At 39.6% G+C, this 27,474-nt stretch overlaps 1 protein-coding gene across 3 annotated transcripts in view; it reads right to left on the bottom strand.

Moving 5' to 3' along the window:
* LOC134345904 (MAPK/MAK/MRK overlapping kinase-like) overlaps positions 1 to 27,474 on the bottom strand; it is a 96,757-nt gene that overhangs the window by 53,471 nt on the left and 15,812 nt on the right. For all 3 annotated transcript variants that reach the window (XR_010017791.1, XM_063047252.1, XM_063047261.1), the window contains exons 3-6: positions 23,728 to 23,817; positions 14,881 to 14,951; positions 10,625 to 10,703; positions 9,087 to 9,135 (exon numbers count right to left, since the gene is read on the bottom strand). Coding sequence is in view for 2 of the 3 variants with exons in the window: in XM_063047252.1 (XP_062903322.1) it covers positions 9,087 to 9,135; positions 10,625 to 10,703; positions 14,881 to 14,951; positions 23,728 to 23,817 (289 nt within the window). In the remaining variant the exon portion in view is untranslated. The remainder of the gene's footprint in view (positions 1 to 9,086; positions 9,136 to 10,624; positions 10,704 to 14,880; positions 14,952 to 23,727; positions 23,818 to 27,474) is intronic.

Below are 27,474 nucleotides of genomic sequence, written 5' to 3'. Positions count from 1 at the left end.
CCTTGCAGAAGAAAGCACATAGCTGCAGCAGGGTCAATCTCTGCAGCCTTATTTCTTCTTCTTATTTGGATACTGTACGTGCAAAGTTTGCTATGCCTATCACATTTTAGCCACTATAGTGGAAAGATTTCAGAAAAATGGTGACAATAGCAGAAAGGCAATTTGGGCTTACTGTTGAGGTATATCTTTCCTTAATTTGACATCAAGGCTTTCATTTCATTGTCATAAGATAGAAAATCAGGCCATTCGGCCCAGTGTGTCTGCTCCCCTATTGGATCATGGCTGATTTATTTTTCCCTCTCAATCCCCTTCTCCTGCATCCTCCCCATAAACTTTGCTGTAAATAATACCCAATGACTTTACCTCCACAATTGTGAGGCAAAGAATTCCACAGATTCACCACACTCTGGCTACAATCCTCCTCATCTCTATTCTAAAGGGACATCCTTCTATTCTGAGGCTATGCCTTCTGGTCCTAGACTCTCACACTTGTGAGAACATCCATTCTATCCAGACCATTCAATATTTGGTAGGTTTCCATGAGATTATACGCCTTCCCCACTCCCCTAATTCTAGTAAGTACATGCCCAAAGCCATCAAATGTTACTCAAGTTTTTTCTCTCATCCCTGGAATCATTCTCATAAAGTTCCAGTGCCAGCATACCCTTCCTTGGAAATGGAGCCAATTTTAGCTTCCCTCTCTTAAACTGTAGAGTGAATACGATCATATTATGATCACTGCTTCCTAAGGATTCCTTTATCTTAAGCTCCCTAATCAAATCTCGTTCATTGTACAAATCCAGAATTGCTTTTTCCCTAGTGGGCTCAACTATAAGCTCCTCTAAAAAAGTTATATCATGTCCAATGCCAAACTGATTTTCCCAATCTACCTGCATATTAAAGTCCTCCACGAACACAAAAACATTATCTTTTTTTCCATCCCATCTCATTCACCTTTTGTTATTTGTACCCCATATCCTGGCTATAATTCAGAGCCCTGTGTATTACTCCTATCAGAAATTTTTCTTAACTCTACCATAAGTATTCTAGATCTTCTGATCCTATGTTACCTCTTGCAAGAATGCAATTTCACTGTTTCAACCAAAAGAGCCACCCCATTCCATCTTTTCATGAGGATGTGTGCCCTGGGTGCAAATCCAAGTGGGAAATTAGAGGATTTGGAAGCTTTTAAAAACTAAGAGAGTGCAATTTAAAAAGCCATAGGGGAAAAAAAAGAAATATAAAGGTAAGCTAGCCAATAATATAAAAGAGGATAGCAAAAGTTTTTTCAGATATATAGAGTGAAAGAGAAGTGAGAGTGGATATTGGACTGCTGGAAAATGATGCTGGAGAGGTAGTGGGGGGGGGACAATAAATGGTTGAGGAACTTAAATATTTTGCATCAGTCATCACTGTGGAAGACACTAGCAATATGACAGAAATTCAAGAGTGTCAAGGGAGAGAAGTGAATGTAGTTGCTACTAATAAGGAGAAGGTGCTTGGGAAGCTGAAAGATCTGAAGGTAGATAAGTTACCTGGACCAGATGGACTACACCCCAGGGTTCTTTCTGAAAGAGGTAGCTGAAGAGATTGTGGTGGCATTGGTCATGATCTTTCAACAATCACTAGATTCTGGAAAGTTTCCAGAGGAATGGATAATTAAAAATGTCATTCCACTCTCTAGAAAGGAAGGGAGGCAGAAGAAATGAAATTATAGGTCAGTTAATCTGTCTTCAGAGGTTAGGAAGATGGAGTCTATTATTAAGGATGAGGTTTTTGGGTATGGAAGGCACATGATAAAATAGGTCAGTCAGCATGGCTTCCTTAAGGGAAAATCTTGCCTAACAGATTTTTAGGAGTTCTTTGAGGAAATAACAGGCAAGATGACACAAAGGAGAGTCAGTGAATGTTGTCTACTTAGATTTTCAGAAGGCCTTTGACAAAGTGCCCACATGAGGCTGCGTAACAAGAGCTCATGGTCTTACAGGAAAGGTACTAGCATGGATAGAAGATTGGCTGACCAGCAGAAGGCATAGAGTGGGAATAAATTAGGGTCTTTTCTGGTTAGCTGATGGTGACTAGTGGTGTTCTGCAAGAGTCATTCTTATAAGACCATAAGATATAGGACCAGAATTAGGCCATATGGCCCATTGAGTCTGCTCCACTGTTTCATCATGACTGATCCATTTCCCTCTCAACCTCAATCTCCTGCCTTCTTCCAATAACCCTTCATGTACTGATTAATCAGGAATCTATCAACCTCTGCCTTAAATATACTCAATGACTTGGCCTCCACAAATGTCTGTGGCAATGAATTCCACAGATACACTATCCTCTGGCTAAGGGAATTCCACCTCGTCTCTGTTCTAAATGAACATCCCTCCATTCTGAGGCTGTGTCCATTGCTCCTAGACTCCCCCACCACAGGAAACATCCTCCACACATCCACTCTCTCCAGACCCTTCAATCTTCAATAAGTTCTCTCCTCATTCTAAACTCCAGTGGGTGCAGGTCCAGAGTCATCGAATGCTCTTCATACCGTATGTTTCCCAGAATAATTCTTGTGAACCTCCTCTGGACCCTCTCCAACGCCAGCACATCTTTTCTTAGATAAGGAGCTCAAAACTACTCACTGTACTCCAAGTGTAGTCTGACCAATATCTTATAAAGTCTTAGCACTTCATCCTTGCTTTTATATTTTAGTCCTCTCGAAATGAATGCTAACACTGCATCTGCTTTCCTTACCACCAACTCAACCTGCAAGTTCACCTTTAGAGAATCCTGTACGAAAGACTCCCAAGTATCTCTGTACCTCAGATTTTTGAATTTTTTTTCCATTTAGAAAATAGTTTATGTTTTTATTTCTTCTACCAAAGTGCACGACAATACACATCTCAACACTGTATTCTATCTAACACTTCTTTGCCCATTCTCCAAACCGGTCCAAGTTATTCTGCAGCCTCTCTGCTTCCTCAACACTACCTGTCCATCCATCTATCTTCATATCATCTTATGGTCTAATGTTTGGCTCCCAACTGTAATTTTCTTTCAGCCACAACTCTATAATGCCCTCTTCTGTCCTTACTCATTTACTATGCTGAAACATTTCCCATAGAGGTAATGTCAGGTTCCCAATGGAAGCACTTCAAATAGTATTTCAGGATAAACAAGAAATGCTAGCAATACTCAAACATCAATTGATGGCCATGTGAGAGAATAAGTTGCAACTGATTTTAGACTAACCGGCCTATTTTCTGTCACCCTCCTTTCTTGAACAGTGGTATTGATTGAAATATTACAGAATATTGGTAGCTCAGGTTGGCTATTTGGAAGTTTGACTGATTGCTGAGCTTGGCAAAATGTTTGCAGACGTTTCAGCTCCCATTGAGCAGCCATCATCAGTGCGCAGTTGAAGGTGCAGAATATTGGTAGCTCAGATGGGCTATTTGGAAACTTGGCTGATCACCGAGCTTGGCAAAATGTTTGCAGACGTTTCGGCTTCAATCCAGCAGCTGTCATCAGCGCGCAGTTGAAGGTGCAGAATATTGGTAGCCCGGATTGACTATTTGGAAACTTGGCTGATCGCCGAGCTTGGCAAAATGTTTGCAGACGTTTCAGCTCCAATCGAGAAGCCCTCATCAATGTGCAGATGGTATTGTATTTGCTTTTTCTGGTCCTTTAGGACCTCTCAGAATCCTGGTATTTTTGCTAGATTATAGCCAATACTTCCACCTCCTCTGCAGGCACTTCTTTAGACGTTGTAGGATGTAGGCCATCATATCCAGGGAACCTGTTAGACTTCAGCCACACTTGTTTACCTAGCACCTTTTTTATCTAGCAAAAGATTTACTTCACCATCCCTATAGCCTTTTGACTATATACTGCTGTATGAATGTTTTTAATGTCTCCTAGCATGAATCCCAGTACAAAATTATCATTTAGAATCTTTGCTATTATTCTTATATTTTCCAAAATAAATTCTCGGTCTCATATTTAGACTATGCGTTCTCACCAATCTGGTCTAGGTGTCTAATGAGCAACTGTGACAAGACTGTCAGAGATGCAGTGTTGGAGAAAGCACTCAATCAATCTGAGACAGCCAATTTGTATTCCATGGTGTCATGCTATCTCCTGGGATATTGGTTATCCAAACAATCCGAGGACAGTTTGTTGGAGAGCTGTCTCACCTTTAGAGCTTCTCTCTTCAATGAAGTCCAAACTATGAAGGCAGGACTCCAACTTTCCAAAGTAGATATATTTTGTATGTGCTGCAGAGAATATGTAACCTCTGCCAGCCAACAATGCCTATAGCCAAGTCCATAAATACTGACATAAAGCTAACTTCACTTCCAAATTGGAAAAGGTAGTCTCCATATTCCACACAGAACAGTGGAGAAGGTGAAACTGCAGTTCCCCTATACCCCTTGTCATCTTATACAGGCTTTCAGGCTGTCCAAAGCATCTCTATTTACATGTTCATCAGCCTTCATCCATTGGCTGTCCCGTTCAAGTCTTCTGGAACTCTGCCACCTAGGAAGCTTGCATATAGCTCACCACATGAAGATCCTACCTCCAAGATACCCCCCCAATGACTGTGAGGTAACAATCTCAGAGGCATGACAACAATATAATCTGGTTGCATATTCTTCACTCACAGTGAATGCCAGGCTCGTGATAATGGGTTGCTTTTCTTCCAATGAGCTGAACCTGTGGGTACTATAGATCTGCTGCTAACATCTCCTACAAGAGGAAATGAAGACCATTACACATACATTGCACAAATGTCAGTAGATTATGATGTCATGGTTGCATTCTGGAAATGAGGTGTAAATGTGAGTTTTGTGTACGAATTATCAGATGTGCAAGTGAAAATAGGCATAGTGGTATATGTTTAGGGCAGTAGTTAGTTGTTTATAGCTGGCATTTATTACCATCTCCTCTTATACTCAGCCAATTTGTGAGTTGATTTTATTTTCTTGCACAGGGCCTATTCCTAGGGTAACATTCAAGCATTTCTCTCTCTGAGCAACTCCTCTTACTGCAGCTTTATTTCAACTTTTGGTTACTTCATAAGTTTCAGGAACTCTGTTACAACGTCCAGATCTTCCATTGGGATTTCAAAGTCACCAGTGGTGATGTGCTGTTTCTTGGTAGTGCTTCATTGTTTTTGTCAAATCTTTCTCTGGTACAATGGAATTGAAAAGCAGCTGAATTCAATATTCACTGTTTCTTTAAGAGGTGGAGACATGACATAAGTTGACAGAGATTAGTTTCAACTTTCATGTAGGATTCCAGAAATTTTATATACTTCATTTTGTTAGAATGTTAAAATTGGTTAAAAGGTTAGTGTTAATCCTAACAGCTCAAGCACAAGGTACCTGAAAAAATAATGCATACTAACAGTGCCAATATAAACTTGCATGACTCTCGCAAAAATACATTTCACCTTTTCATGAACAAATAAACTTTTCTGATGTTCTAGTCAGCAACAAGATATCAAGATACAATCATGGCCAGTGTCAACTCATCTGAAGAACATTCAAAGACAAATGAATTCAGGAATTTCAAAAATTCCCATTTTTATAGGTTGTTAGTAATCTGTGAACAATATAGGGAGATTGCTTCCACCAGCAGCCAATCACCTTGAAGGTTTTAAATTCTGTACCTCAAAAATATTGATAACATTTTAAAGTATCTTAATTTCTGAAAGGTATCTAATGCAAAACATTGTTAATAATTTAGAAAACATTCTTGTTAACATTTACAGCTGTAAAAATAACCTGTTCAGCAGAAAAGCACAGATAGTAATCATAATAAGGAACAATTCACCCTGCAGTTTGAGAGGGAGAAAGTCAGATGTATCACGTATTACTGCGGAGTAAAGGGAATTACAGAGGCATGACAGCCTTGATTGGAAGAGGACACCATCAGGGATGGCTGGGATTTCTGGAGTCAATTCAGCAGGCGCAGGATCGATACATCCCCAAAGATGAAGATGTATTCTAAAGGGAGGACAAGGCAACTAAGGCTGACAAGGGAAGTCAAAGACAGCACAAGTAAAAGAGAGGGCATATAATATAGCAAAAACATAGTGGAAAGGTAGAGGATTGCGGAACTTTTAAAAACCAACAGAAGGTAACTAAAAAGCCATAAGGAGAGAAAAGATAAAATATGAAGATAAGTTAGCCAAAATATAAGAGGATACCAAGTATTATCTTGTACCAAGAGATATACAGTGGTGCTAGAAAGTTTAAGAATTCTGTAGAATTTTCTCCATTTCTGCATAAATATGACCAAAACTGTGATCAGATCTTCATGCAAGTCCTAAAACTAGATAAAGAACCCAATTAAATAAATAACACAAAAAATTATACTTGTTCATTTATCTATTGAGAAAAATGATCCAACATTTTTGTTGGAAAAAGTACGTGATCTTCTGGGGTAATGCCTTCTACAAAAGCTACTTGGAGTCAGGTGTTCCTTTTAATGAGATGAGATTGGAAGTGTGGGTTGTAGAGGTGGCCTGCCCTATAAAAAAGACACACGAAGTCAGGTTACTGGCAGAGCCTGCTCTTCTCAAGAAAGACCTGTTTATGTGCACCATGCCTTGATCAAAATAACTTTCACAGGACCATTGAAGAATTGTAAAGATCCATGATGCTGGAAAAGGCTACAAAAGCATTTCTAAAGACCTGAGTTTTCATCAGCCCAAATGGAAAAACTGTGTACAAATAAAGGAGACTCAATACTGCTGCTACTCTCCATAGGAATGGGCATCCTGCAAAGATCACACCAACAGCACAACATGCAATGCTGAAGGCGATGAAAAAGTAATAGCAAAAGCTCTAGAACTTGCTAAAGTCTCTTGCTTATATGTCCACTATAAGAAAAACACTGAACAAGCATACTGTACATGGAAGGACACCACGGAAGAAACCACTACTCTCCAAAAAAAAATCATTGCTGCACGCCTCAAGTTTGCAAGACCACCTGGATGATCCACAATGCCTCTGGGACAATGTTCTGTGGACAGATAAAACAAAAAAATGAACCTTTTGGCAGAAATGCACGCTGCTATGTTTGGAGGAAAAACGGGCACTGCACATCAACACCAAAACCTCATCCAAACTGTGAAGCATGGTGGAAGGAGCATCATGATTTGGGGCTGTTTTGTTGTCTCAGGGGCCTGGACAACTTGCAATCATAGAGGAAACAATGAATTCAAAATTGTATTCCAAGTTTTTACAGGAGAATATCAGGGTAGCAGTCCATCACCTAATAGAAGTTGGATAACGCAACAAAACAATGATCCGAAAGACAAGAGTAAGTCAACAAGAATGGTTTAAAAAGAAAATTTGTGTTTTCGAATGGCTGAGTCAAGAGTCTTGACCTTAATCCTATAGAAATGTTGTGGAAGGACCTGAAGCAAGCAGTTCTTGCAAGGGAGCCCACCAACAACTCAGAGCTGAAGCAGTTTTCTAAGGAGGAATGGCTCAAAATTCCTCCAAGCTAATGTGCAGGACTGATCAAGTTACCAGAAATGTTTGGTTGAAGTTATTGCTGTATAAGGGGATCACACCGCTTACTGAAAGCACATACTTTTTCCAACAAATACATGTAATATTGGATCATTTTTTCAATAAATAGGTAAACAAATATAATGTTTTGTTGTGTTATTTATTTAATCAGGTTCTCTTTATCCAGTTTTAGGACGTGATCTAATTGCAGAGGGCTATATGTGCTCTACATGTCATATGTTATAAATTTTCCAGAAATATAATGCTGTTAATTGTGCTAGAGAAGCCAATGAACACCAGGTGCCAAACAGAGACAAAAGGGGGACTGCTGATGCTGTATTTGGCAAGCCAGATGGCCTATTCCTGCTCGTATTTCTTATGTTTTTAGGTTCTTATGTAAATCTAGAGCAACACACACAAAATGCTAGAAGAATAGAACTGACAGACAAGTGGGAATGTAAAATGGCAATAAAGTGTCTGACCGCCAGGAGAGCTTGGCTGTTATAGCAGACAGAGTGAAGCTGCTCAATGAAGTGATTTCCCCCAATCTGTGCTCTACTCTACTGCCAAGTTGAGGCTCAACATACCTTAATGGAACAACACCTCATATTCTGTCTTGGTAGTCTCCAGCCTGACAACAAAAACATTGATTTCTCTAACTTTCAGTAACCACTCTTCTCTGTTCTCCGCCCCCCCCCCACCCCCACCCCCATTGCACCTTTGTTTTTCCTTATTCCTTTGGCCTTTACCCATTCTCTTTTTCCCCTACTACCCTCACAACCTGTCCATCATCCACACCCTCCTCCTTCTAGTTCCTACCTCCTTCCTTCTAGTCCACGGTCTACTGACCTATCAGATTCTATGTTCCTCAGGCCTTTGCCTTTTCAATCTATCACCTCCCAGCTTTTCACATCATTCTCACTTTACCCTCCCCCAACTACCTACCTTCCACCTCCCACCTGTATTCATCTATTAACTGCCAGCTCATGTTTTTTCCCTTTCATCACCATTTTATTCTAGCTTTTGCCCCCTTTCTTATCAGTCCTGATGAAGGATCTTGGTCCAAAACGTCAACAGTTTATATCCCTCCATGGATGCTCCCTGATCTGCTGAGTTCCTTCATCATGTTGTGTGTGTTGCATCAGTTGCCAAATAAATAGTTTCCATTTTGGTCACTTCCAAGTCAAGTACATTTCAATCAGATATACAGTAACCTTCCATCTACTGTGTGGTGTTAATTTTATGGTAAATCAATGTGGATTTTCTACTTTAATAGCAAAAAAGATTCAAACACTAGAAATAAGAAATAAACACAAGAAATTGAAGGATTAGGTCAGATGAAAGGTCATTGACCTGAAAGACAGCTCATTTCTATTTGCACATTTGTTACTTGACCTATTGAGTACTTACAGTCTATTGTTTTTATCCAGAATTCTTATACTTGTCAGTCAGTAGCAAGAGCACTTTGCATTAATAACATAACTAAAATTAGCTAATTTCTGCATTAGAAAATTGTTGATATGAACTAGCATTCTTCTGAGTGATTGAAAAACTGTACAAGTAACATACCTTAATTAGGATATTTTCAGGTTTTACATCTCGGTGAAAAATTCCATTTCTGTATCAAATAAAAAGATTTCATAATCTAATGGAATGAACATGACTTTCTTTTTTTAATACTTTATTTTCAAAATTATCAAAAAACAATGAAATCAACAAGAACATATAAGCTCAGACATATGTAAAAATAAGGAAAAAAAAGGAACATAACATTAGAGGGATGCCTATTGTACAAAGTGCTCAAAAGTACTAAACTTTTTAGTGAGAAATCAGCTGGGGGGAAATTATTCGTCTGCCCCCGGCCTCATCTAGGTAGGGAAGAAATGGATCCCAGATAGCAAAAAATTTTTTAATTGTATTGGTTCTCAAGAACCTAAGTCTCTCCATCTGTATGACTGAGATCATGTCAGCCATCCATCTCCGAAAAGAAGGGGGAGAGGGTGATTTCCATTCCAAGTCTCTCTTATATTTATAATTTTCTAGTAATTTTTCAATTAGTGTACTATTGATCATTAGTCCCTGTAAATACTAAAACAACAGTTCTAAAAATACAATGAAGGTATGAACAAAACATTTTTATGAGCATATCAAAGAAATTTAAGAAAATTTGTCATAGGTTACATTCAGTAATATAATTCTGAAGCTAATCCTTTCAAATAACCATTAACTCAACATGGTTCAATAATTTATAAAAATTCATATTTTGCTGGAAAATGTTAGCAAGTCCAAAATTTCCATGCATGAGTAGGTAGTCAAACATGGAATTTCTGAACTTACTTATCAATTGCTGGTATCTTAATACAGTCCAGTGCTGAACTCACTGTGGAATCCCAGTGGTTGACCTCAATCTTGCAAGTCTCCCTAGCTAGGAAATTGGTTGTCAGATATTCTACTGGATTAGATACTACACTCATTCTACTTCTGGTGTTCCCACAACCAACTGTCTCACTTTAAGGACTCTTTATCTTATTATTTCATGTTCCTTATTTATTGCTATTTATTTATATTTGCATTCGCACAGTTTGTTGCCTATTGATTATGTTTACAGTCACTGTTCTATAGATTTACTAAGTATGCCCACAGAAACAGAATCTCAGGGTTGTATGAGGTGACATAAATGTACTCTGATAATAAATTTTACTTTGAACTTTGTATATATGCAAGTCTGTGATTTCACTGGGGACTGCCAGACTATGGGAAAGGCAAGCAGTTAAGCTGCTTTTTAATTATATGTTTTATTTAATGTTTTAAACTAAATATTTTAGTTGATTTAGTTTTCAAACCATCATTTTTTCTTTTATTTTATTTTTGAATGTTAAACATGACGGTTTGCAGGGTGCCTTCAGAGATACAGCATCTCCAGTGCACCTGGAGGATTCTGATACTACTCAAGCTTTATTGTTGGATGCTGTAATGCTCTGGTACACAGAATCTGTGTCTGGATCACGCAAGTTCCCCCACGATTGGCTGTGGCCATTATCAGTAAAACCAGGACCATAATTACTTGGAATATATTTATGGTCATTGTTTTTTCAATCTGTACTTACCTGTGCATGTACTCAAGGGACTTGCATAGCTGATACATATAATTCTTTATTTTACTTTCAGGTAAAGGATGCCTTCGCCCTGTAAATAAGAGTATTTTTGTAAATGTTACGCTAGTTTACTTGTCTCTTAAAAATCTTCAACTAAATATTATAAATTATACTCAAAGACTATATATAATTCCAAACACACTTTCAAAGGGTTCTTAAGTAAAAGCAAAAAGTGCACTAGTTTCTTGAGAATATTTTAGCCTCACGATCCTTGCATTTTAAGATGATTACAGTCTAATGTAGAGTCTCTGATAGTTACAGAGTCATAGAGCACTACAGCACAGAAACAGTCACTTTAGCCCATCTAGTCCATGCCACAGCATTATTCTGCCTAGTTCCATTTGGACCACAGCCCACCATTCCCATCAATGTACTTTCATTAAATGTTGCAATTGAACCACATCCATCACTTTCACCGGCTGCCTGTTCCACACTTGCACCACTCTCTAAGTGAAAAAAAACCCTTCAGATTCCCTTTAAATATTTCTCCTTTCACCCTTAACCTATGACCTCTAGTTCTAGTCTCCACCCAAACTCAGTTAAAAAAAAGCTTGTTTGTATTGACCCTATCTATACCCTTATAATTTAATATACCTCTATCGAAATGTCCCTCATTGTCTTACGATGGAAATGACCTTACAAGTTTTGAGTTTCTAATGTCATCTTTTACCTTTATCTCATTATTTCCCTGTATTTACCTATGTATGTTTTAATCCATGTATGAGCATTCCTGTTTATTTGACATTACAAACATCGAATTGTAAAGTAACCATTTCTAAAATGTGGTACAACTGCAATTATCCACACACATCAAAGTAGTGAATAATCTGTGAAAATTTTATACAAAGTTCTACTGGGACATAAAATATTGAACATTGTTCTTTCATGAGTTTCCTCCAGGTTCTTTGATTTTCCCCCCATGTCCAAAGTTCATGTGGATTGGTATGTAACTCGACCTTTCCCACCCACCTGGCTTCAGCTATCACTTTCCAGACAGCCTCTCCCCCCCCACCCCCCAGTTTAATTTGGGCATCTCACCCCTTCCCTCTCAGTCCTGAAGAAGGGTCTTGCCCGGAAACATTAACTGTTTACGCTTTTCCATAGATACTGCCTGACACACTGAGTTCCTCCAGCATTTTGCGTGTGTTGCTTTAGTAGGTTTTACTGTTCACTGTAAACGCCCACAGTGTGTAAGTGGTAGAATCTAAAGGGAATTGATGGGATTGTGGAAAGAATAAAGTGGGATTATTGTGGGGCTACACTAAATGCATGCTTGATGCTAGGTGTGGATTTCATGGGCTGAAGAGCCTGACTTCATGCAGGCAGTGACTAGTGGGGTGCCGCAAGGCTCAGTGCTGGGACCCCAGTTGTTTACAATATATAGTAATGACTTAGACGAGGAAATTAAATGCAGCATCTCCAAGTTTGCGGATGACACGAAGCTGGGTGGCAGTGTTAGCTGTGAGGAGGATGCAGGGTGACTTGGATAGGTTAGGTGAGTGGGCAAATTCATGGCAGATGCAATTTAATGTGGATAAATGTGAGGTTATCCACTTTGGTGGCAAGAACAGGAAAACAGATATTATCTGAATGGTGGCCAATTAGGAAAAGGGGAGGTGCAACGAGACCTGGGTGTCATTATACACCAGTCATTGAAAGTGGGCATGCAGGTACAGCAGGCGATGAAGGGCGAATGGTATGTTGGCATTCATAGCAAGAGGATTAAAGTACAGGAGCAGGGAAGTACTACTGCAGTTATACAAGGCCTTGGTGAGACCACACCTACAGTATTGTGGGCAGTTTTGGTCCCCTAATCTGAGGAAAGACATTCTTGCTATAGAGGGGCTACAAAGAAGGTTCACCAGATTGATTCCTGGGATGGCAGGACTTTCATATGATGAAAGACTGGATCGACTAGGCTTATACTCTCTGGAATTTAGAAGATTGAGGGGGGATCTGATTGAAAAGTATAAAATTCTAAAGGGATTGGACAGGCTAGATGCAGGAAGATTGTTCCCACTGTTGGGGAAGTCCAGAACAAGGGGTCACAGTTTGAGGATAAAGGAGAAGCCTTTTAGGACCGAGATGAGGAAAAACTTCTTCACACAGAGAGTGGTGAATCTGTGGAATTCTCTGCCACAGGAAACAGTTGAGGCCAGTTCATTCACTATATTTAAGAGGGAGTTAGATAAGGTCCTTGTGGCTAAAGGGATCAGGGGGTATGGAGAGAGGGCAGTTATAGGGTTCTGAGTTGGATGATCAGCCATGATCGTACTGAATGGTGGTGCAGGCTCGAAGGGCCAAATGGCCTACTCCTGCACCTATTTTCTATGTTTCTATGTTTCTTTACAGTATTTCATTATGTATATGAGGATCAACAAATGGATTGAAGCCATGACCTGACTCCTCGAAAGCCAATCCAGTTATTTGACTCTATCATAAACCATCAAGTTATGGCTAGAAAGTCATCTTCAATTACATCCTTTTCCACTTCTCACGATTATCTCTAATATTATCAAGAATATTTCCTTGGCCTTCTATTTCTTATCCACATAGTGCCCGTTAGATACATTATTTGAAAATGCAGCCAACTGTACCAAACTCTGTCATACCAGTACTTTTTGAGGACCATTGACATTTTCCAAATTGTCTTAGTGCTATACCGATTTCCATTATTGGAAAAGTACTAATACGATAACCACCTTTGCAATAATGAGGCAGCCTACAGAGAAGAAGTTATCACCCTGACACAGTGGTGTCAAGAAAACAACCTCTTCCTCAATGTCGCAAAAACAAAGGAGCTGGTTGTGGACTACAGGAGGAATGGAGACAGACTAACCCCTATTGACATCAATGGATCTGGTGTTGAGAGGGTGAACAGCTTTAAGTTCCTTAGCATAAACATCACCAAAGATCTCATGTGGTGTGGTCTGTACATACCAACTGTGTGATGAAGAAAGCACAACAGTGCCTCTTTCACCTCAGATGGTTGAAGAAGTTTGGTATAGGCCCCCAAATCCTAAGAACTTTCTATAGGGGCACAATTGAGAGCATCCTAACTGGCTGCATCACTGCCTGGTATGGGAACTATACTTCCCTCAATCGCAGGACTCTGCAGAGTGATATGGACAGCCCAGCACATCTGTGGATGTGAACTTCCCACTATTCAGAACATTTACAGTGACAGGTATGTGAAAAGTGCCTGAAGGATCATTGGGAACCCGAGTCATCCCAACCACAAACTGTTCCAGCTGCTACCATCAGGGAAACGGTACCACAGCATAAAAGCCAGGACCAACAGGCTCCGGGGCAGCTTCTTCCACCAGTCCATCAGACTGATTAATTCATGCTGACACAACTGTATTTCTATGTTATATTGACTGTCCTGTTATACATACTATTTATTACAAGTTATTATAAATTGCACATTTAGACAGAGACGCAACGTAACGTAAAGATTTTTACTCCTCATGCATTAAGAATGATGTAAGTAATAAAGTCAATTCAATTAAATCCAAACTATTCTAATGTGGTCAACATTAGCTGGATATTTGGCTATCCTTTTTCTCCCTACTCATACTAATCTAGGTCATTAACAATTTTGCCATAGTTCTGTAACATGCATATTTTCTTGTTCATCCAGCATCCCTGTACTCGGGGGGGGGGGGGAGGGAAAGATGTGCTTAGTGGTGGGATCCCGTTGGAGGTGGCGGAAGTTACAGAGAATAATATGTTGGACCCGGAGGCTGGTGGGGTGGTAGGTGAGGACCAGGGGAACCCTATTCCTAGTGGGGTGGTGGGAGGATGGAGTGAGAGCAGATGTACGTGAAATGGGGGAGATGTGTTTAAGAGCAGAGTTGATAGTGGAGGAAGGGAAGCCCCTTTCTTTAAAAAAGGAAGACATCTCCCTCGTCCTAGAATGAAAAGCCTCAGCCTGACAATTTATATCAGATAGAGGCAAACAAATGTACAATGGAAACTTTGTTTATATAAATAGTTTGTGGAGATGGAAGATTTTTAATTTTCAGATAATCAGAAAGATACACAGATTTCTCAATACTGCAACTCTTCCGTGTTAGATTCTTGTAAAGATTGACATTATTTAGTATAAGAAATGTCCTGAGAAAATATACTGATATAATTTTTTCTTTCACTGCATTATTTGTCAGCAACAGATATTCAAATTCAGACAACCTAACAGTGCTGACCTTGTATCAATTCATAGATATTCATGTCCATGAGTTCGCATATTAGAGCAAGAGACCCATATTTTTTATCACTGGAAAGAAAAAAGACAAGAAAGAAAATAAAATTATTTGTATTTGTTCAATGTAACACAAAATATAATAAAATTGTGAGTTTGTCAGGATCTACCTTAATTTAAAAGAACTTTGTGCAACTTATGTTAGAGATTGTGGCTAACCTAAAAGAGTCAAAGCTCATTCTTCAAGACGTTATGATAGAAAATAATGTATATTTGTAAAATTATATACAATATACAAAAGAAAAATATGCAAAATCAGTAAATGCTAGAAATTACTCAAATGATCAGGCATTATTTGTGAAAATAAAAATGAAATCAGATCTCATACCCTTAGAACTGAAGGATATTAAAGATGAACAGCAATTAAGGAGAAAGAGAACATGGACAATAGGAAGGATAAAATTTAAAAGAAAGCCAAAAAAAATTGAATATTTGTGTGGAAAGGTAATATGGGAAAAGTGATTGTCAGGAAACAACAGGAGAATATAAGAAAAACGAATGAAATAAAAGAGGCAAGCATAATATAGTGAATAGTTAGGAGGGCTTTACCTATGATGTACTGGGCCAAATCCACTACCTTTTGTAGGATTTTCTGTTCAAAGGCATTGATGTTTCCTTACCAGGCCATGATGCAGCCAGTCAATAAACTTTCCACTACCCATTTATAGAGGTTTGTCGAAGTTTTAGATGTCACGCAGACTCCTATGGAAGTAGAGGTGCTGTTGTGTTTCTTTGCAATTGCATTTACATGTTGGGTCCAGGACAGGTCCTCTAAAATAGTAATACCCAGGAATTTAAAGTTGCTAATCCTCTCCATCTCTGATCCTCCGATGAGGACTGGCTCATGGATCTCTGGTTTCCCTCTCCTGGAAGTCTACAATTAGTTCCTCGGTCTTGCTGACTTTGAGTGACAGGTTGTTGTTATGACACCACTCAGCTAAATTTTCAATCTCCCTCTTTTATGCTGATACATCACTACCTTTGGTTTTGCCCACAAAAGTGGTGTCATCAGCAAACTTGAATATGGTATTGGAGCTGTGCTTAGCCACACAGTCATAGGTGTAAAGCAAGTACAGCAAGGGGCTACGTATAAGCCCTGTGGTACACACTAATGTTAAAGACATGTTCTTCAAAGCTCCTTATTAAATTAGAGCTGGACTTGATGATATTAACAGAATAAGATGTGTGGGTGGCCATGAGGTTTTCCCATGAGGAGTTCAACATTACAGCATAATCAACAAATCATCAGCAAAGAGCAGCCAGCAAGTTCAGAGCTTCTGTATTTATGCAAGAATTTTAAACTCAGTGGTCAAATAACAACACAAGACAACTGACGTGTGCTTAGCTCCTTGGCTTGTTTTGATAGAGATTGATAGCTCATACTTTATTTCCACTTATATTCCTACACATTTTCAAGCCAGCGTTATCGTAATTTTAATACAATGAAATAAAGACAAAACATTCCTACTTTGTCACTGTCAAATTGTTCGTTAGCACTGTTTAGTTCCATACTTAAAAACTAGCTGATTATCAATCACAATCAACACCTATGGGACCATAGCATGAAAGGAAAAGGTTAGGAAATTGATATATTGTCATGACTGTACACCTTTAGTGAAGTTCTGAAGTTTGAAGTAAATGATATTGGTTAGGGCAAATGAATGTTACTTTTAGAAGATTAGCCCTATGAGAGAAATACAACTGCAGCAAAATAATCTACAGATAAAGAACCACTTGTTTATCACATGTAACACTGAAACATTCACTGAAATGCACAGCTTGTGTTAACACAGCCTAAGAACGTACTAGTGGAAGCTTGCAAGTGTCACCACACATTCCGGGAGCACCAACATAGCATGTCCACAATGTTCAGCACAATAACACAAGCAATGGCAACAGTAAAACAAGCCCCTTTTTCGCCCTCCCACCCATCCACACACACACCTCCAACCTCAAAACAGGCCACCTGTGGGCCTCGAACCTCTAGTCTCTGGCCCAGACTTGCAGACATTGGACCTCCAACTTCCAGACACGCTGACCCATGGGCCATGAACAGGTGGCTTCAACTTCCGGACTTGTTGACTTTGGTCTTTGAATATCGGGCTTCGGCTTTGGTATCAACCACAGTTCTCACCTTGCACAGGACTTTGAACTCTGAACTCTCAAAGACCTCCGACACCAGACTCAGATCTTGGAGATTACCCCTGGCTTGAGCCTCCAACTTCCAGACCTAGGGACTTCAACTATTGGGCCTTGACCTCTGGACTTGCCATCTTCGGTCTTCAACCTTTAGCACTGATTTCAGGACTCATCAATCACAAGGCCTTGAACTCCAGACTGGCACAGATCTCCGACATCAGGACTCACCAACCGGGGATGGCGGGTGGGAGTGCACGAGCTCTCATCCACAGGGTCTGCCAATCTCAGTCACTGACCATGGCGATCGCTGGTCTACATCTATGTGCTGACTTCTGAACATCCATCCACAGGATTCGCTGGCCTTGTACTGCAGAGCCCTTCAGTGTAGACTATGTATGGCTTCTGCACTGACTCTTACCTCTTTCTGTCCTCATCTTTGTCTCTAAACCCTAACCTGTCCCCTAACTCACCATGTTGCCTCCAAAACCATCCCTAAAAATCTAATAAAAACTAAGTCTGAGCCATGATCTCAACGGACATCGCAGCTCAGCACCATCTTGACCAGAGCAACAAACACAAAGTGCTGGAGGAACTCAGCAGGCCTGGCAGTATCTATGGAAAACAGTAAACAGTCGTCAATGTGGGCCAAGATTCTTCATCAGGACTGGAGAAAAAAAAAGGATGAGAATTATAATAAGAAGGTCGGGGGGGGGAGGTTTGGAGAGGAAGAAGTACAAGGTAGTAGGTGATAGGTGGTACTGGGAGGGGAAAGGGGTTGAAGTAAAGAGCTGGGAAGTTGATTGGTGAAAGAGATAAAAGGCTGGTGAAGAGGGAATCTGATAGGAGAGGACAGAAAGCCATGGAAGAAGGAGAAAGGAGAGGAGCACCAGACAGAGGTGATGGGCATGTAAGATAAGGTGAGAGAGGGAAATGAGAATGGGGAATGGTGAAGTGGGGGGGGGCGGCAATTACCAGAAGTTTGAGAAATTGATGCTCATGCCATCAGGTTGGAAGCTACCTAATTTGAGTGTGGCTTCATCACAGCAGTAGAGGAGGTCTTGGACTGACATGTCAGAGTGGTAATGGGAAGTAGAATTAAAATGGGTGGCCACCAGGAGATCTCGCTTTGAATGGTGGGTAAGTGCTTGATAAAGTGGTCTCCGGATCAACATCGAGTGTCACTGATATACAGGAGGCCACACCAGCAGCACCAGATACAGTAGATGACCCCCAATAGACTCATAGGTAAAGTGTCACCTCACCTGGAAGGACTGTTTGAGGTCCTGAATGGTAGTGAGGTAGGAGGCAAAGGGGCAGGTATGGCACTTGTTCCACTTGCAAGGATAAATACCAGGAGGGAGATCAGTAGGGAGGAACGAATGGACAAGGAAGTCGCGCATCATCTTGATCGTATCATCTTACTGCTGCCTTCACTCCAATTTTTAATTAAAATCTGCCATTAAGGAAAAACTTTGGCCAATATTTAAATTGATGTAATATGTGGATTTTTCGAAAGTGGATTTTTCAAAAGTATTCAATAAAATATGCAGAAACGTCTAACCAGAAATTTGTTAGAAAATTTCAGGTCTAAAATTTTGGTTAAAATTTGGCAACAAAGCTGAAAAGCAGAAAATATTTAAGATAAGTGGTAAAATAATGGATGTGTGTTTTGTTCAGTATAAACAAATCCAACAGAACTCATACAATTTTGAGATTGTGTGTTCCTTCATCTGACAAAACAGGAACAGATGGCTTGACAAGAACTACAAAAATTTCAGAAGTATGCAAACAAATTAGAATAATTTTAAGACATGCAACAGATACAAATTAATATGGATAAATATTGTACAATAATTTAGAGTATACTTCATTAGGAGTTTGAAGATATCTGGTATGTCAACAAATACACTCAAAAACTTCTATAGATATAGCATGGAGAGAATTCTGACAGGCTGCATCACTGTTTGGTATGGGGGTGGGGGTGCTACTGCACAGGACCAAAATAAACTGAAGAGAGTTGTAAATTTATTCGGCTCCATCTTGGGTACAAAGTACCCAGGACATCTTCAAGGACCGGTGTCTCAGAAAGGCAGCATCCATTACTAAGGACCCCCACACCCAGGGCATGCCCTTTTCTCATTGTTGCCATCAGGTAGGAGGTACAGAAGCCTGAGGGCACACACTCAGCGATTCAGGAATAGCTTCTTCCCCTCTGCCATTCGATTCCTAAATGGACATTGAAGCTATGAACACTACCTCACTTTTTAAAATATTTATATTGCTGTTTATGTACAATTTTTGATCTATTCAATATACACATACTGCAATTTATTTATTTATTCTTTTATTCATTTATTGTATTGCATTGAACTGCTGCTGCTAAATTAACAAATTTCATGACACATGCTGGTGATAATTACCCTGATACTGATTCTGAGATAGTAAGGAATGAAAACATATTTAATAGAAAGACTCAGAAAATTTGAGTTGACAGACTCAAAAATTGAACTGCACAACTTCTTATAAGTACAGCTGGAAAAAGCCATCAAAAGAACAATATAACTTTGAGTACAATCATAAGGAAATAATGCAAAAACACACAAATGATAACTAGATCATAACAGAGGATTTTTGGGTAATCACTTAAAGAAATTTATCAAAATTAAATATATTATGCAATTTAGGTTCACTTTGACAACATCATGAATCAGATTCTTACACATTGTTTTAAGAACTGAGAAAATAATAGAAAATTTAAAAGCTGCCAATGCTAGAAATCTGAAAAAAAATCATAAAAATGCTGGAAACACACAGCAAGGCAAGAAACATCTTGGAAAGAGAAGCAGAATTAAGGTGTTTGATCAAAGATCTTTCATCAGATCATGGACAAATGTTAGCTTAGCTTTAGATTCCAGAGAGGTTCAAAAAGAAATGTATCAGACAAAGGAAATTTCACAATAACAGTTTGACACTGACTAGCCAGGCTGAAGGACCTGTTTCTCTGCTGTGGAGCTCTATGACTGTGGGTGAGGCCAGTGTTACCATGAAGATGAGGCGTAGATAAAGTTGACAAATTGATAAATTAATAAGAGTATGACAGAAGCCAGGAATACAAACAAAAGAATGTGAATTGCAGAGTCGTAGAAAATTTCCATCATGACAGACCATGCTAGCGGACAGAGAAAGACTGAGCCAATATTACTAATAATGAAGAACAGGCCAGGTCTTATACTAATGGAGAGTGTGAGTTATGTGAAGATGGGTAATTTGATATCGAGTCTGGAAGGTTGCAATGTGCCCAGATGCAGAACTCAAGATTTTGTTGGTCCTCATCATAACAATATAAATGTAATAGAGAGGCAGGTCAGATTGAGAGTGAGATGAACAATTAAAGTGAAAACAATACAGATAACTCAGGATCACATTTGCAGACTGAATGTAGTAGTGTTGCAAAACAATCAACCAATCCATGTTTGGATTTTTCCAGAGTAAATGTGGTCACATTGTGAACTCAATTTGAACTGCAAGTGAATTACTGCTTTGCCTGGAAGGAGAATAACATTTACTACAGTAGGAGGGAAAAGTGCCACGAGAAGTGAAGTGGTTGGTGGAGATCAAAAAGGTTTTATAAGGCACTGGTCAGCCCACACTCAAGAGTATTGTGAGCAGTTTTTGGCCCCTTATCTAAGAAAGAATGTGCTGACAATGGAGGGAATGTAGAGGAGGTTCATGACAGTGATCCTGGGAATGAAATGGTTAATGTATGAGGAGTATTTAATGTCTCTGGGCCTGTGCACACTGGAGTTTAGAAGGATGAGGGGGGATCTCATTGAAACCCATCAAATATTGAAAGGTCTAGATAGAGTGAACTTGGTGAGTGAGCACAGAGGAAACAGTCACAGAACAGAAGTACATCCCTTTAGTACAGTGATTAGGAGGAATTTCTTCAGCCAGAGTGTGCTGAATCTGTGGAATTCATTGCCACAGATGGCTTTGGAGGCCAAGAATTAGGTATATTTAAAGCAGAGGTTGATGGAATGGCAGAGCAAACTCGATAGGCTGCACGGCCTAGTTCTGCTCCTATGTCTTAAGAGTGTATTGAGGAGACGTGAAAAGAATGGTCCCTTCTGATTGCTGAAAGGGGAGGGAAAGGTGTTGAAAGTAGTGTAGTTACAAAGGATGATCTGTAAAAGAGTGAAAAATGAAAACTAGGGCACTGCTATCACTACTTTATCCAGGAGAGGAGAGGAGAGGACAGCAGAGATGGAAGAAATAGATGAGAAGTGATCAAGGGCTCTGTGGTCCTCTCTACGGTTGAGGAGAAGTCACAGTTACGAAAGAGGGAAGACATTTCATAGGCACCTACATGGAAAGTCTTGACATCAGAAACATACAAAGGATATAGAGGAACTAAGTGAATGGAATGGATTCCTTATAGGAGGCAGATGTGGGAGTCTGTGGGGTTGTAGTTGCTATTTGTCACTAACCTATCCCAAAGTCAGAGAGATTCAGCGAAGGATTGAGTCAGAGATGAACCATATGAAAGTGAGAGAAGGGTGGAAACTGGCAGCAAAACTAATGAAATTTGAGTTCTGTATGAGTACAGAAAGCAACACCAGAACAGTTCTTGAGGTACCAGAGGAGTTGAGGGAGGGAGCCCTGGATAGGATTGAAACAAACATTTTTCCACATACTCCATAAAAAGTCATGAGAATTCCCATTGTTACAATTTTGATTTGAAGAAAGGCAAATAGAGTTGAAATAGAGATTGTTCAAAGTATGAACAAGCTCAGCCAGACAAATGTGTGATGGTGCAGATTGAGGAACTGTTCAAAGAAGAACTGGAGAGCCTCCAGACCATCCTTGCATGCAATGGAGCTGCAAAAGGATTTTAAGTCAATGATAACGATGAGCTAGCTGGAGCTAGTGAATATCAAAGTAGCAGAATATATTAGAAGAAGTGGGAAGGGACTGGATCAGGGAGAAATGATGGAGTCAAGCTAGGAAGGAATAGGCTAGGTGGCGCAAGAAAATAAGAGGCTCATCTGTACCCTAACGAAGACCAAGAATATACTTAACAGACAATATGGTTTCTAAAATACTTGAAAACTTTTAATCAAAAGAACAGGAACATAAAATTTCTTCTGATTGAAGAGCCAATGATGATGCATTACTAATTTTAAATCATTGCTAAACAGGTAAGGAGAATGCTTAAAGAAGCATCTTCATATTGGAAGTATGGAATGCAATGCTGCACGGAATGGATGAGGCAAATCCATATATGAAATAATATGAGAAGAGTGCAGCCAGTGGAACAACACTTAGATTACACAAATAAGGAGCAGCACAGATACAGGAACAGATACAGAAGTATTTAATACTTCTGATAATATTGTGCTTTGTCAAGTCAACATCAATATAGTCTGTTTACATTTAAAATTCTTCCTGGAATCTTCCTTTATGGTCCAATGATTTTCCAATGTAAACTTGAGTTTTACATAAGTAGAAAGTTCCAAAATCAAGTCATTCTGCGCTGAACCATCTGGTAATGTAACTGGCATCATTGTTCTGGGTTAAGAAGGAAAAAGTCAGTGATGGATCGTACTCTAATTTTTAATCAATCATTAATTTTGAGAGTGCATGCAAGTTGAGGACAGATGAGGATAGATTAGGATAAGCTGTGATGACATGCTTTTCATAGCTACCTTCCGGGTGGCATGACTGTGTAATGACATTTTACAATGTATAGATGGGGAAAAAATGTCCATATATAGAAATACACACAAAATGCTGGAGGAACTCAGCTGGCCAGGCAGCATCTATAGAAGAAGAGTAAATAGTCAATGTTTTCGGCAGAGGCCCTTCATCAGGACTGGAAAAATGAGATGAGAACTCAGAGCAAGAATGTGGGGGAGGGGAGGGGTGAAGTAAAGAGCTGAGAAGTTGATTGCTGAAAGAGATAAAGGGCTGGAGAAGGGCGAATCTAGTAGGAGAGGACAGAAGGCCATGAAAGAAAGGGAAAGGGGAGGAACACCAGAGGGAGGTGATGGGCAGGTAAGGAGATAAGGTGAGTGAGGGAAATGTGAATGGAGAACGGTGAAGGGGTGGGGGCAATTACCCGAAGTTTGAGAAATTGTCATCTCAGCCCTAAATATTGACTGATTACTCTTTTCCATAGATGCTGCCTGGCCTGCCGAGTTCCTCCAGCATTTTGAGAGTGTTGCTCTGGATTTCCAGCATCTTCAAATTTTCTATCATATATAGAAATACTTAGTTATTAGCATTACAGAAATAGTGAAAGCATTGTGTATTCAACATTTAAAGATCTTCCAAAATAAAGGGTTATATTTAAAATGAGGTTAATTCTTCTATGGAATAACACCACAGCTCTCAGTAAGGATGCAATGGGCAAATTCTAGATGTGGATCAAAAACATTCATAAAATTTGAATGCATTGCTGAGCATAAACCATGTTGAAATACAAACGGTATGTATTAGATACCATGCTAAATGGAATGCAATATATACTCCAGATTCAGGTGTTTTGCTTAGTAATGCAAATTAACTAAAAGTATAAACAGTCAAATCTATAACCAAATTTATATTACATTTTCCATTTAATTATAAAGTACATTAACGAAGCACTACTTACAAAGCCACACCATGTAGCTGAAGAATATTAGGATGCAAGCTCAGTCTGCGCATAGCTTGAATTTCACGTAGATTGTTCACTTCCTCTAAGCTAATTCCAAAATTTGAACACAAAACAATGGTAACGGGAGAAAACTGGTTCAGACATTTGTAATCATGAACGGTACGGTTTATTAACATCAAATTAATTTTCAAGATTCCAATAACTTCTTTGACATTTTCTCAAACCGTTTTAAACAAAAAAAATGGCTTGACTTATCTGTAGAAATTGTGAAACTATTTATTTGTATTTTAAGGGTTTGGTCATCATCATTATGTTTCGCATCATATGCTGTAGGTGATCATGGTGACTATGATTATTTTTGGCAAATATTTCTACAGAAATAGTTTGCCATTGCTGCCTTCTGGACAATGTCTTTACAAGACGGGTGACCCCAGCCATTAGCACTACTCTTTAGAGACTGTCTGCCTGGTGTCAGTTGTCACATAGCCAGGACTTGCGATATGCACCAGCTGCTCATATGACCATCTACCACCTGCTCCCATGTCTTCAAATGATCCTGATCTGGAGGGGGGGGGGGGTGGTGTGGCTGAGCAGATGCTACATCTTGCCCAAGAGGGACCTGCAGGCTAACGGACAGAAGGAGCACTCACACCTCTTTTGATAGAGACGTATTGCCACCCCATCACCAAAAAGGGTAAGGGTCTGGTACACAATGGTTATCCAGTGGTGTACTGGCAGTTATAGTACAGCTATTCTGTGCATCTTAAATGAGAAACTATTTCCATAGTGGGTTTAGGTGTTCATTTAGTCCCCCAGAGAATCCAGTCTTTCTTTCCAATCCCTTGAAGGCTCTTGGTTCAAAACCTCTACTGTTGATTTTCCTCCGTAATACTGCCTAACCTGCTGTGTTCCTAGTTTTTGGCATGTTGCTTTGGATTTCAAGCATCTAGAAGATGTACAAGATGTTGGTGGGGCCTAATTTGGAGTATTGTGTGCAGTTTTGGTCACCTGCCTACAGGAAAGATGCAAATAAGATTGAAAGAGTACAGAGAAGCTTTACATGGATATTGCCCGGACTGGATGACCTAAGTTATAAGGAAAGATTGAATAGGTTAAGTCTTTATTCCTTGGAACGTAGAAGACTGAGGGGAGATTTGACAAAGCTATACAAAATTATGAGAGGTATGGATAGGGTAAATGCAAGCAGGCTTTTTCCACTGAGGTTGGGTGGGTCTACAACTAGAGATCATGGGTTAAGGGTAAAAGGTGAAAAGTTTAAGGGAGAAACCTCTTCACTCAGAAGGTTGTGAGAGTGTGGAATGAGCTGCCAGCACAAGTGGTGCATGTGAGCTCGATTTCAACGTTTAATTGAAGCTTGGATTGGTACATGGATGGTAGGGGTAAGGAGGGCTATGGTTCTGGTGCAGGTTGATGGAAGCTGGCAGTTTAAGTGGATTGGCACAGATGAGATTGGCCAAAGGGCTTGTTTCTGTGTTGTACTTTTTGTGACTGTATGACTCTATCTGCAGTCTCTTACGCATCCCTAGAGGATGTCGTAAATTTAATCTAATATTGATCATTTTCAATGGTTTTGAATGTATGTCTAATGAAAATACACAGAAGTGGACTAGATTTCAATGATTTGAATTGAATTACTAACTAAGTTACCATGACCTAGAAGACTAGATTCATCAAATTCATCAAAAATAAAGGCACAAAGGATTTTCAGGTAGGGAAATGAAAGTCCAGATTTTTTTAAATCATCACAAGAGGGCAAAGGAACATTTGCCAAGTGCGTGGCTTTTAAAAGGATCATATCAAGAGACCAGGGGCAGCATATTCCTGTTAAGATGGGGATAGATATACCAAGTTCAGGAAAACCTCTTTGACAAGATATAGTGAAGCTCTGGTAAGGAATAAAAAGGGAGGACATATCACATTTAAGCAGCTGGGTGCAAATGAATCCCTCAATAAATATAAAATATTTAGCGCCAGGCTTAAGAGAGAAACTATAAAGGGAAATAAAAAAGATATGAGATACATTTGGCAGGCAGGGTTAAAAAGAAGTGAAAACAGATTAGCTTTACTTGTCACATGCACATTGAAATATACAGTGAAATGCACCATTTGAGTCAACAACCAACACAATCTGAGAATGTGCTAGGAGCAGCCTGCGAGTGGTGGCATGGTCAAATGATCCTGATCCGGGTGGGTGGAGGGGGCATGGCTGAGCAGATGCTACACCTTGCCCACAACTTACTACACATAGGTATTTGGAATGAGTGGGGAAACCAGAGCACTCTGATGTCACTGGGAGAACATACAAACTTCTTACAGACAGCGGCGAGAATTGAACCCTGTTCACTGGTGCTGTAAAGCGTTACACTAACCGCTACACTACTATGCTACTCCAAAATATTGCCAAGAGTTTCTTCAGCTATATTAAAAGTACAAGGGTGACTATGGAGAGACTACATCCACTTAAAGACCATCAGGACTGCCTATGTATGGAGCTATGAGAAATGACTGAGATTTTAAATGTTTATTTCTCCTTGGTGTTCACCAATGATGGAAATAAGTAGTTTAAAGTAAATGTATTATCTAAGTACATCTATGTCACCATATACAACCCTGAGATTCATTTTCTTGTGGCATACACAATAAATCCAATAACCAATATAAAATCAATGAAAGACCACTGAACCACCAGTGTGAAAAAGGTAACAAACTGTGTAAATACAAAAAGAAAGATAAAGAAGAAACAATAATAAAAATAATAAATAAGCAACAAATATTAAGACTATGAGATGAACAGTCTTTGAAGGTGAGTCCATAGTTTCTGGGAACAGTTCAGTGATGGGGTTAATGAAGTTGAGTGAAACTATCCCCTCTGGTTCAAGAACCTGATGGTTGAGGAGTAATAACTGTTCCTGGATCTGGTGCTATGAGTCCTGACGCTCCTGGACCGTTTTTCCTAATGGCAGCAGCAAGATGACAGCATTGCCTAGGAAGAGGGGATCCCTGATTATGGATGCTGCTTTCCTGTGACAACGTTCTGTGTCAATGTCCTCAGTCAGAGGTGGGCGTGCTTTACCTGTGATGGACTAGGCAGTCTCCACCCCCTTTTGTAAGATTTTCTGTTCAAGGGCATTAGTGTTTCCATAGCAGGCTGTGATGCACCCACTGTGCTCTTCAACTACATATTGATAGAAGCTTGAAAAGTTTTAGACTACATGCCGAATCTTCACAAACTTCTAAGGAAGTAAAAACGCTGCCATGTTTTCTTTATAATTGCACATACGTGCTAGATCCAGGAGAGGTCCTCCAAAATGACAACACCGAGGAATTTAAAGTTGCTGACCCTCTCCACTGCTGACACTCTGATGAGGACAAGTGAGGTCTTGTATCATATGCATATTGAAGTGCTGGTGATACACTATCCTGGCAAAAATGACACAATGGTGACAAAAGAACACTCCAAGTAACTCTGCAAAAAGGTTATTGAAAAGCACAAGTCAGGAGATGACTATAAGAAAATTTCCAAGTCACTGAATATCCCTTGGAGTACAGTTAGTCAATCAGTTAATGAAAAAATATGGCACAGCTGTAAATCTGCCTAGAGCAAGCCGTCCTCAAAAACTGAGTGACAGTATAAGAAGGGGACTAGTGAGGGAGGCCACCAAGAGACCTATAATAACTCTGGAGGAGTTACAAGCTTCAGTGGCTGAGGTGAGAGAGACTGCA

This window comes from Mobula hypostoma, chromosome 1 (genome assembly GCF_963921235.1).
Source record: "Mobula hypostoma chromosome 1, sMobHyp1.1, whole genome shotgun sequence".
NCBI classification, from domain to species: domain Eukaryota; kingdom Metazoa; phylum Chordata; class Chondrichthyes; order Myliobatiformes; family Myliobatidae; genus Mobula; species Mobula hypostoma.
Note: the sequence above shows the minus strand (reverse complement) of the source record. Positions and strands in the feature narration are given on the sequence as shown.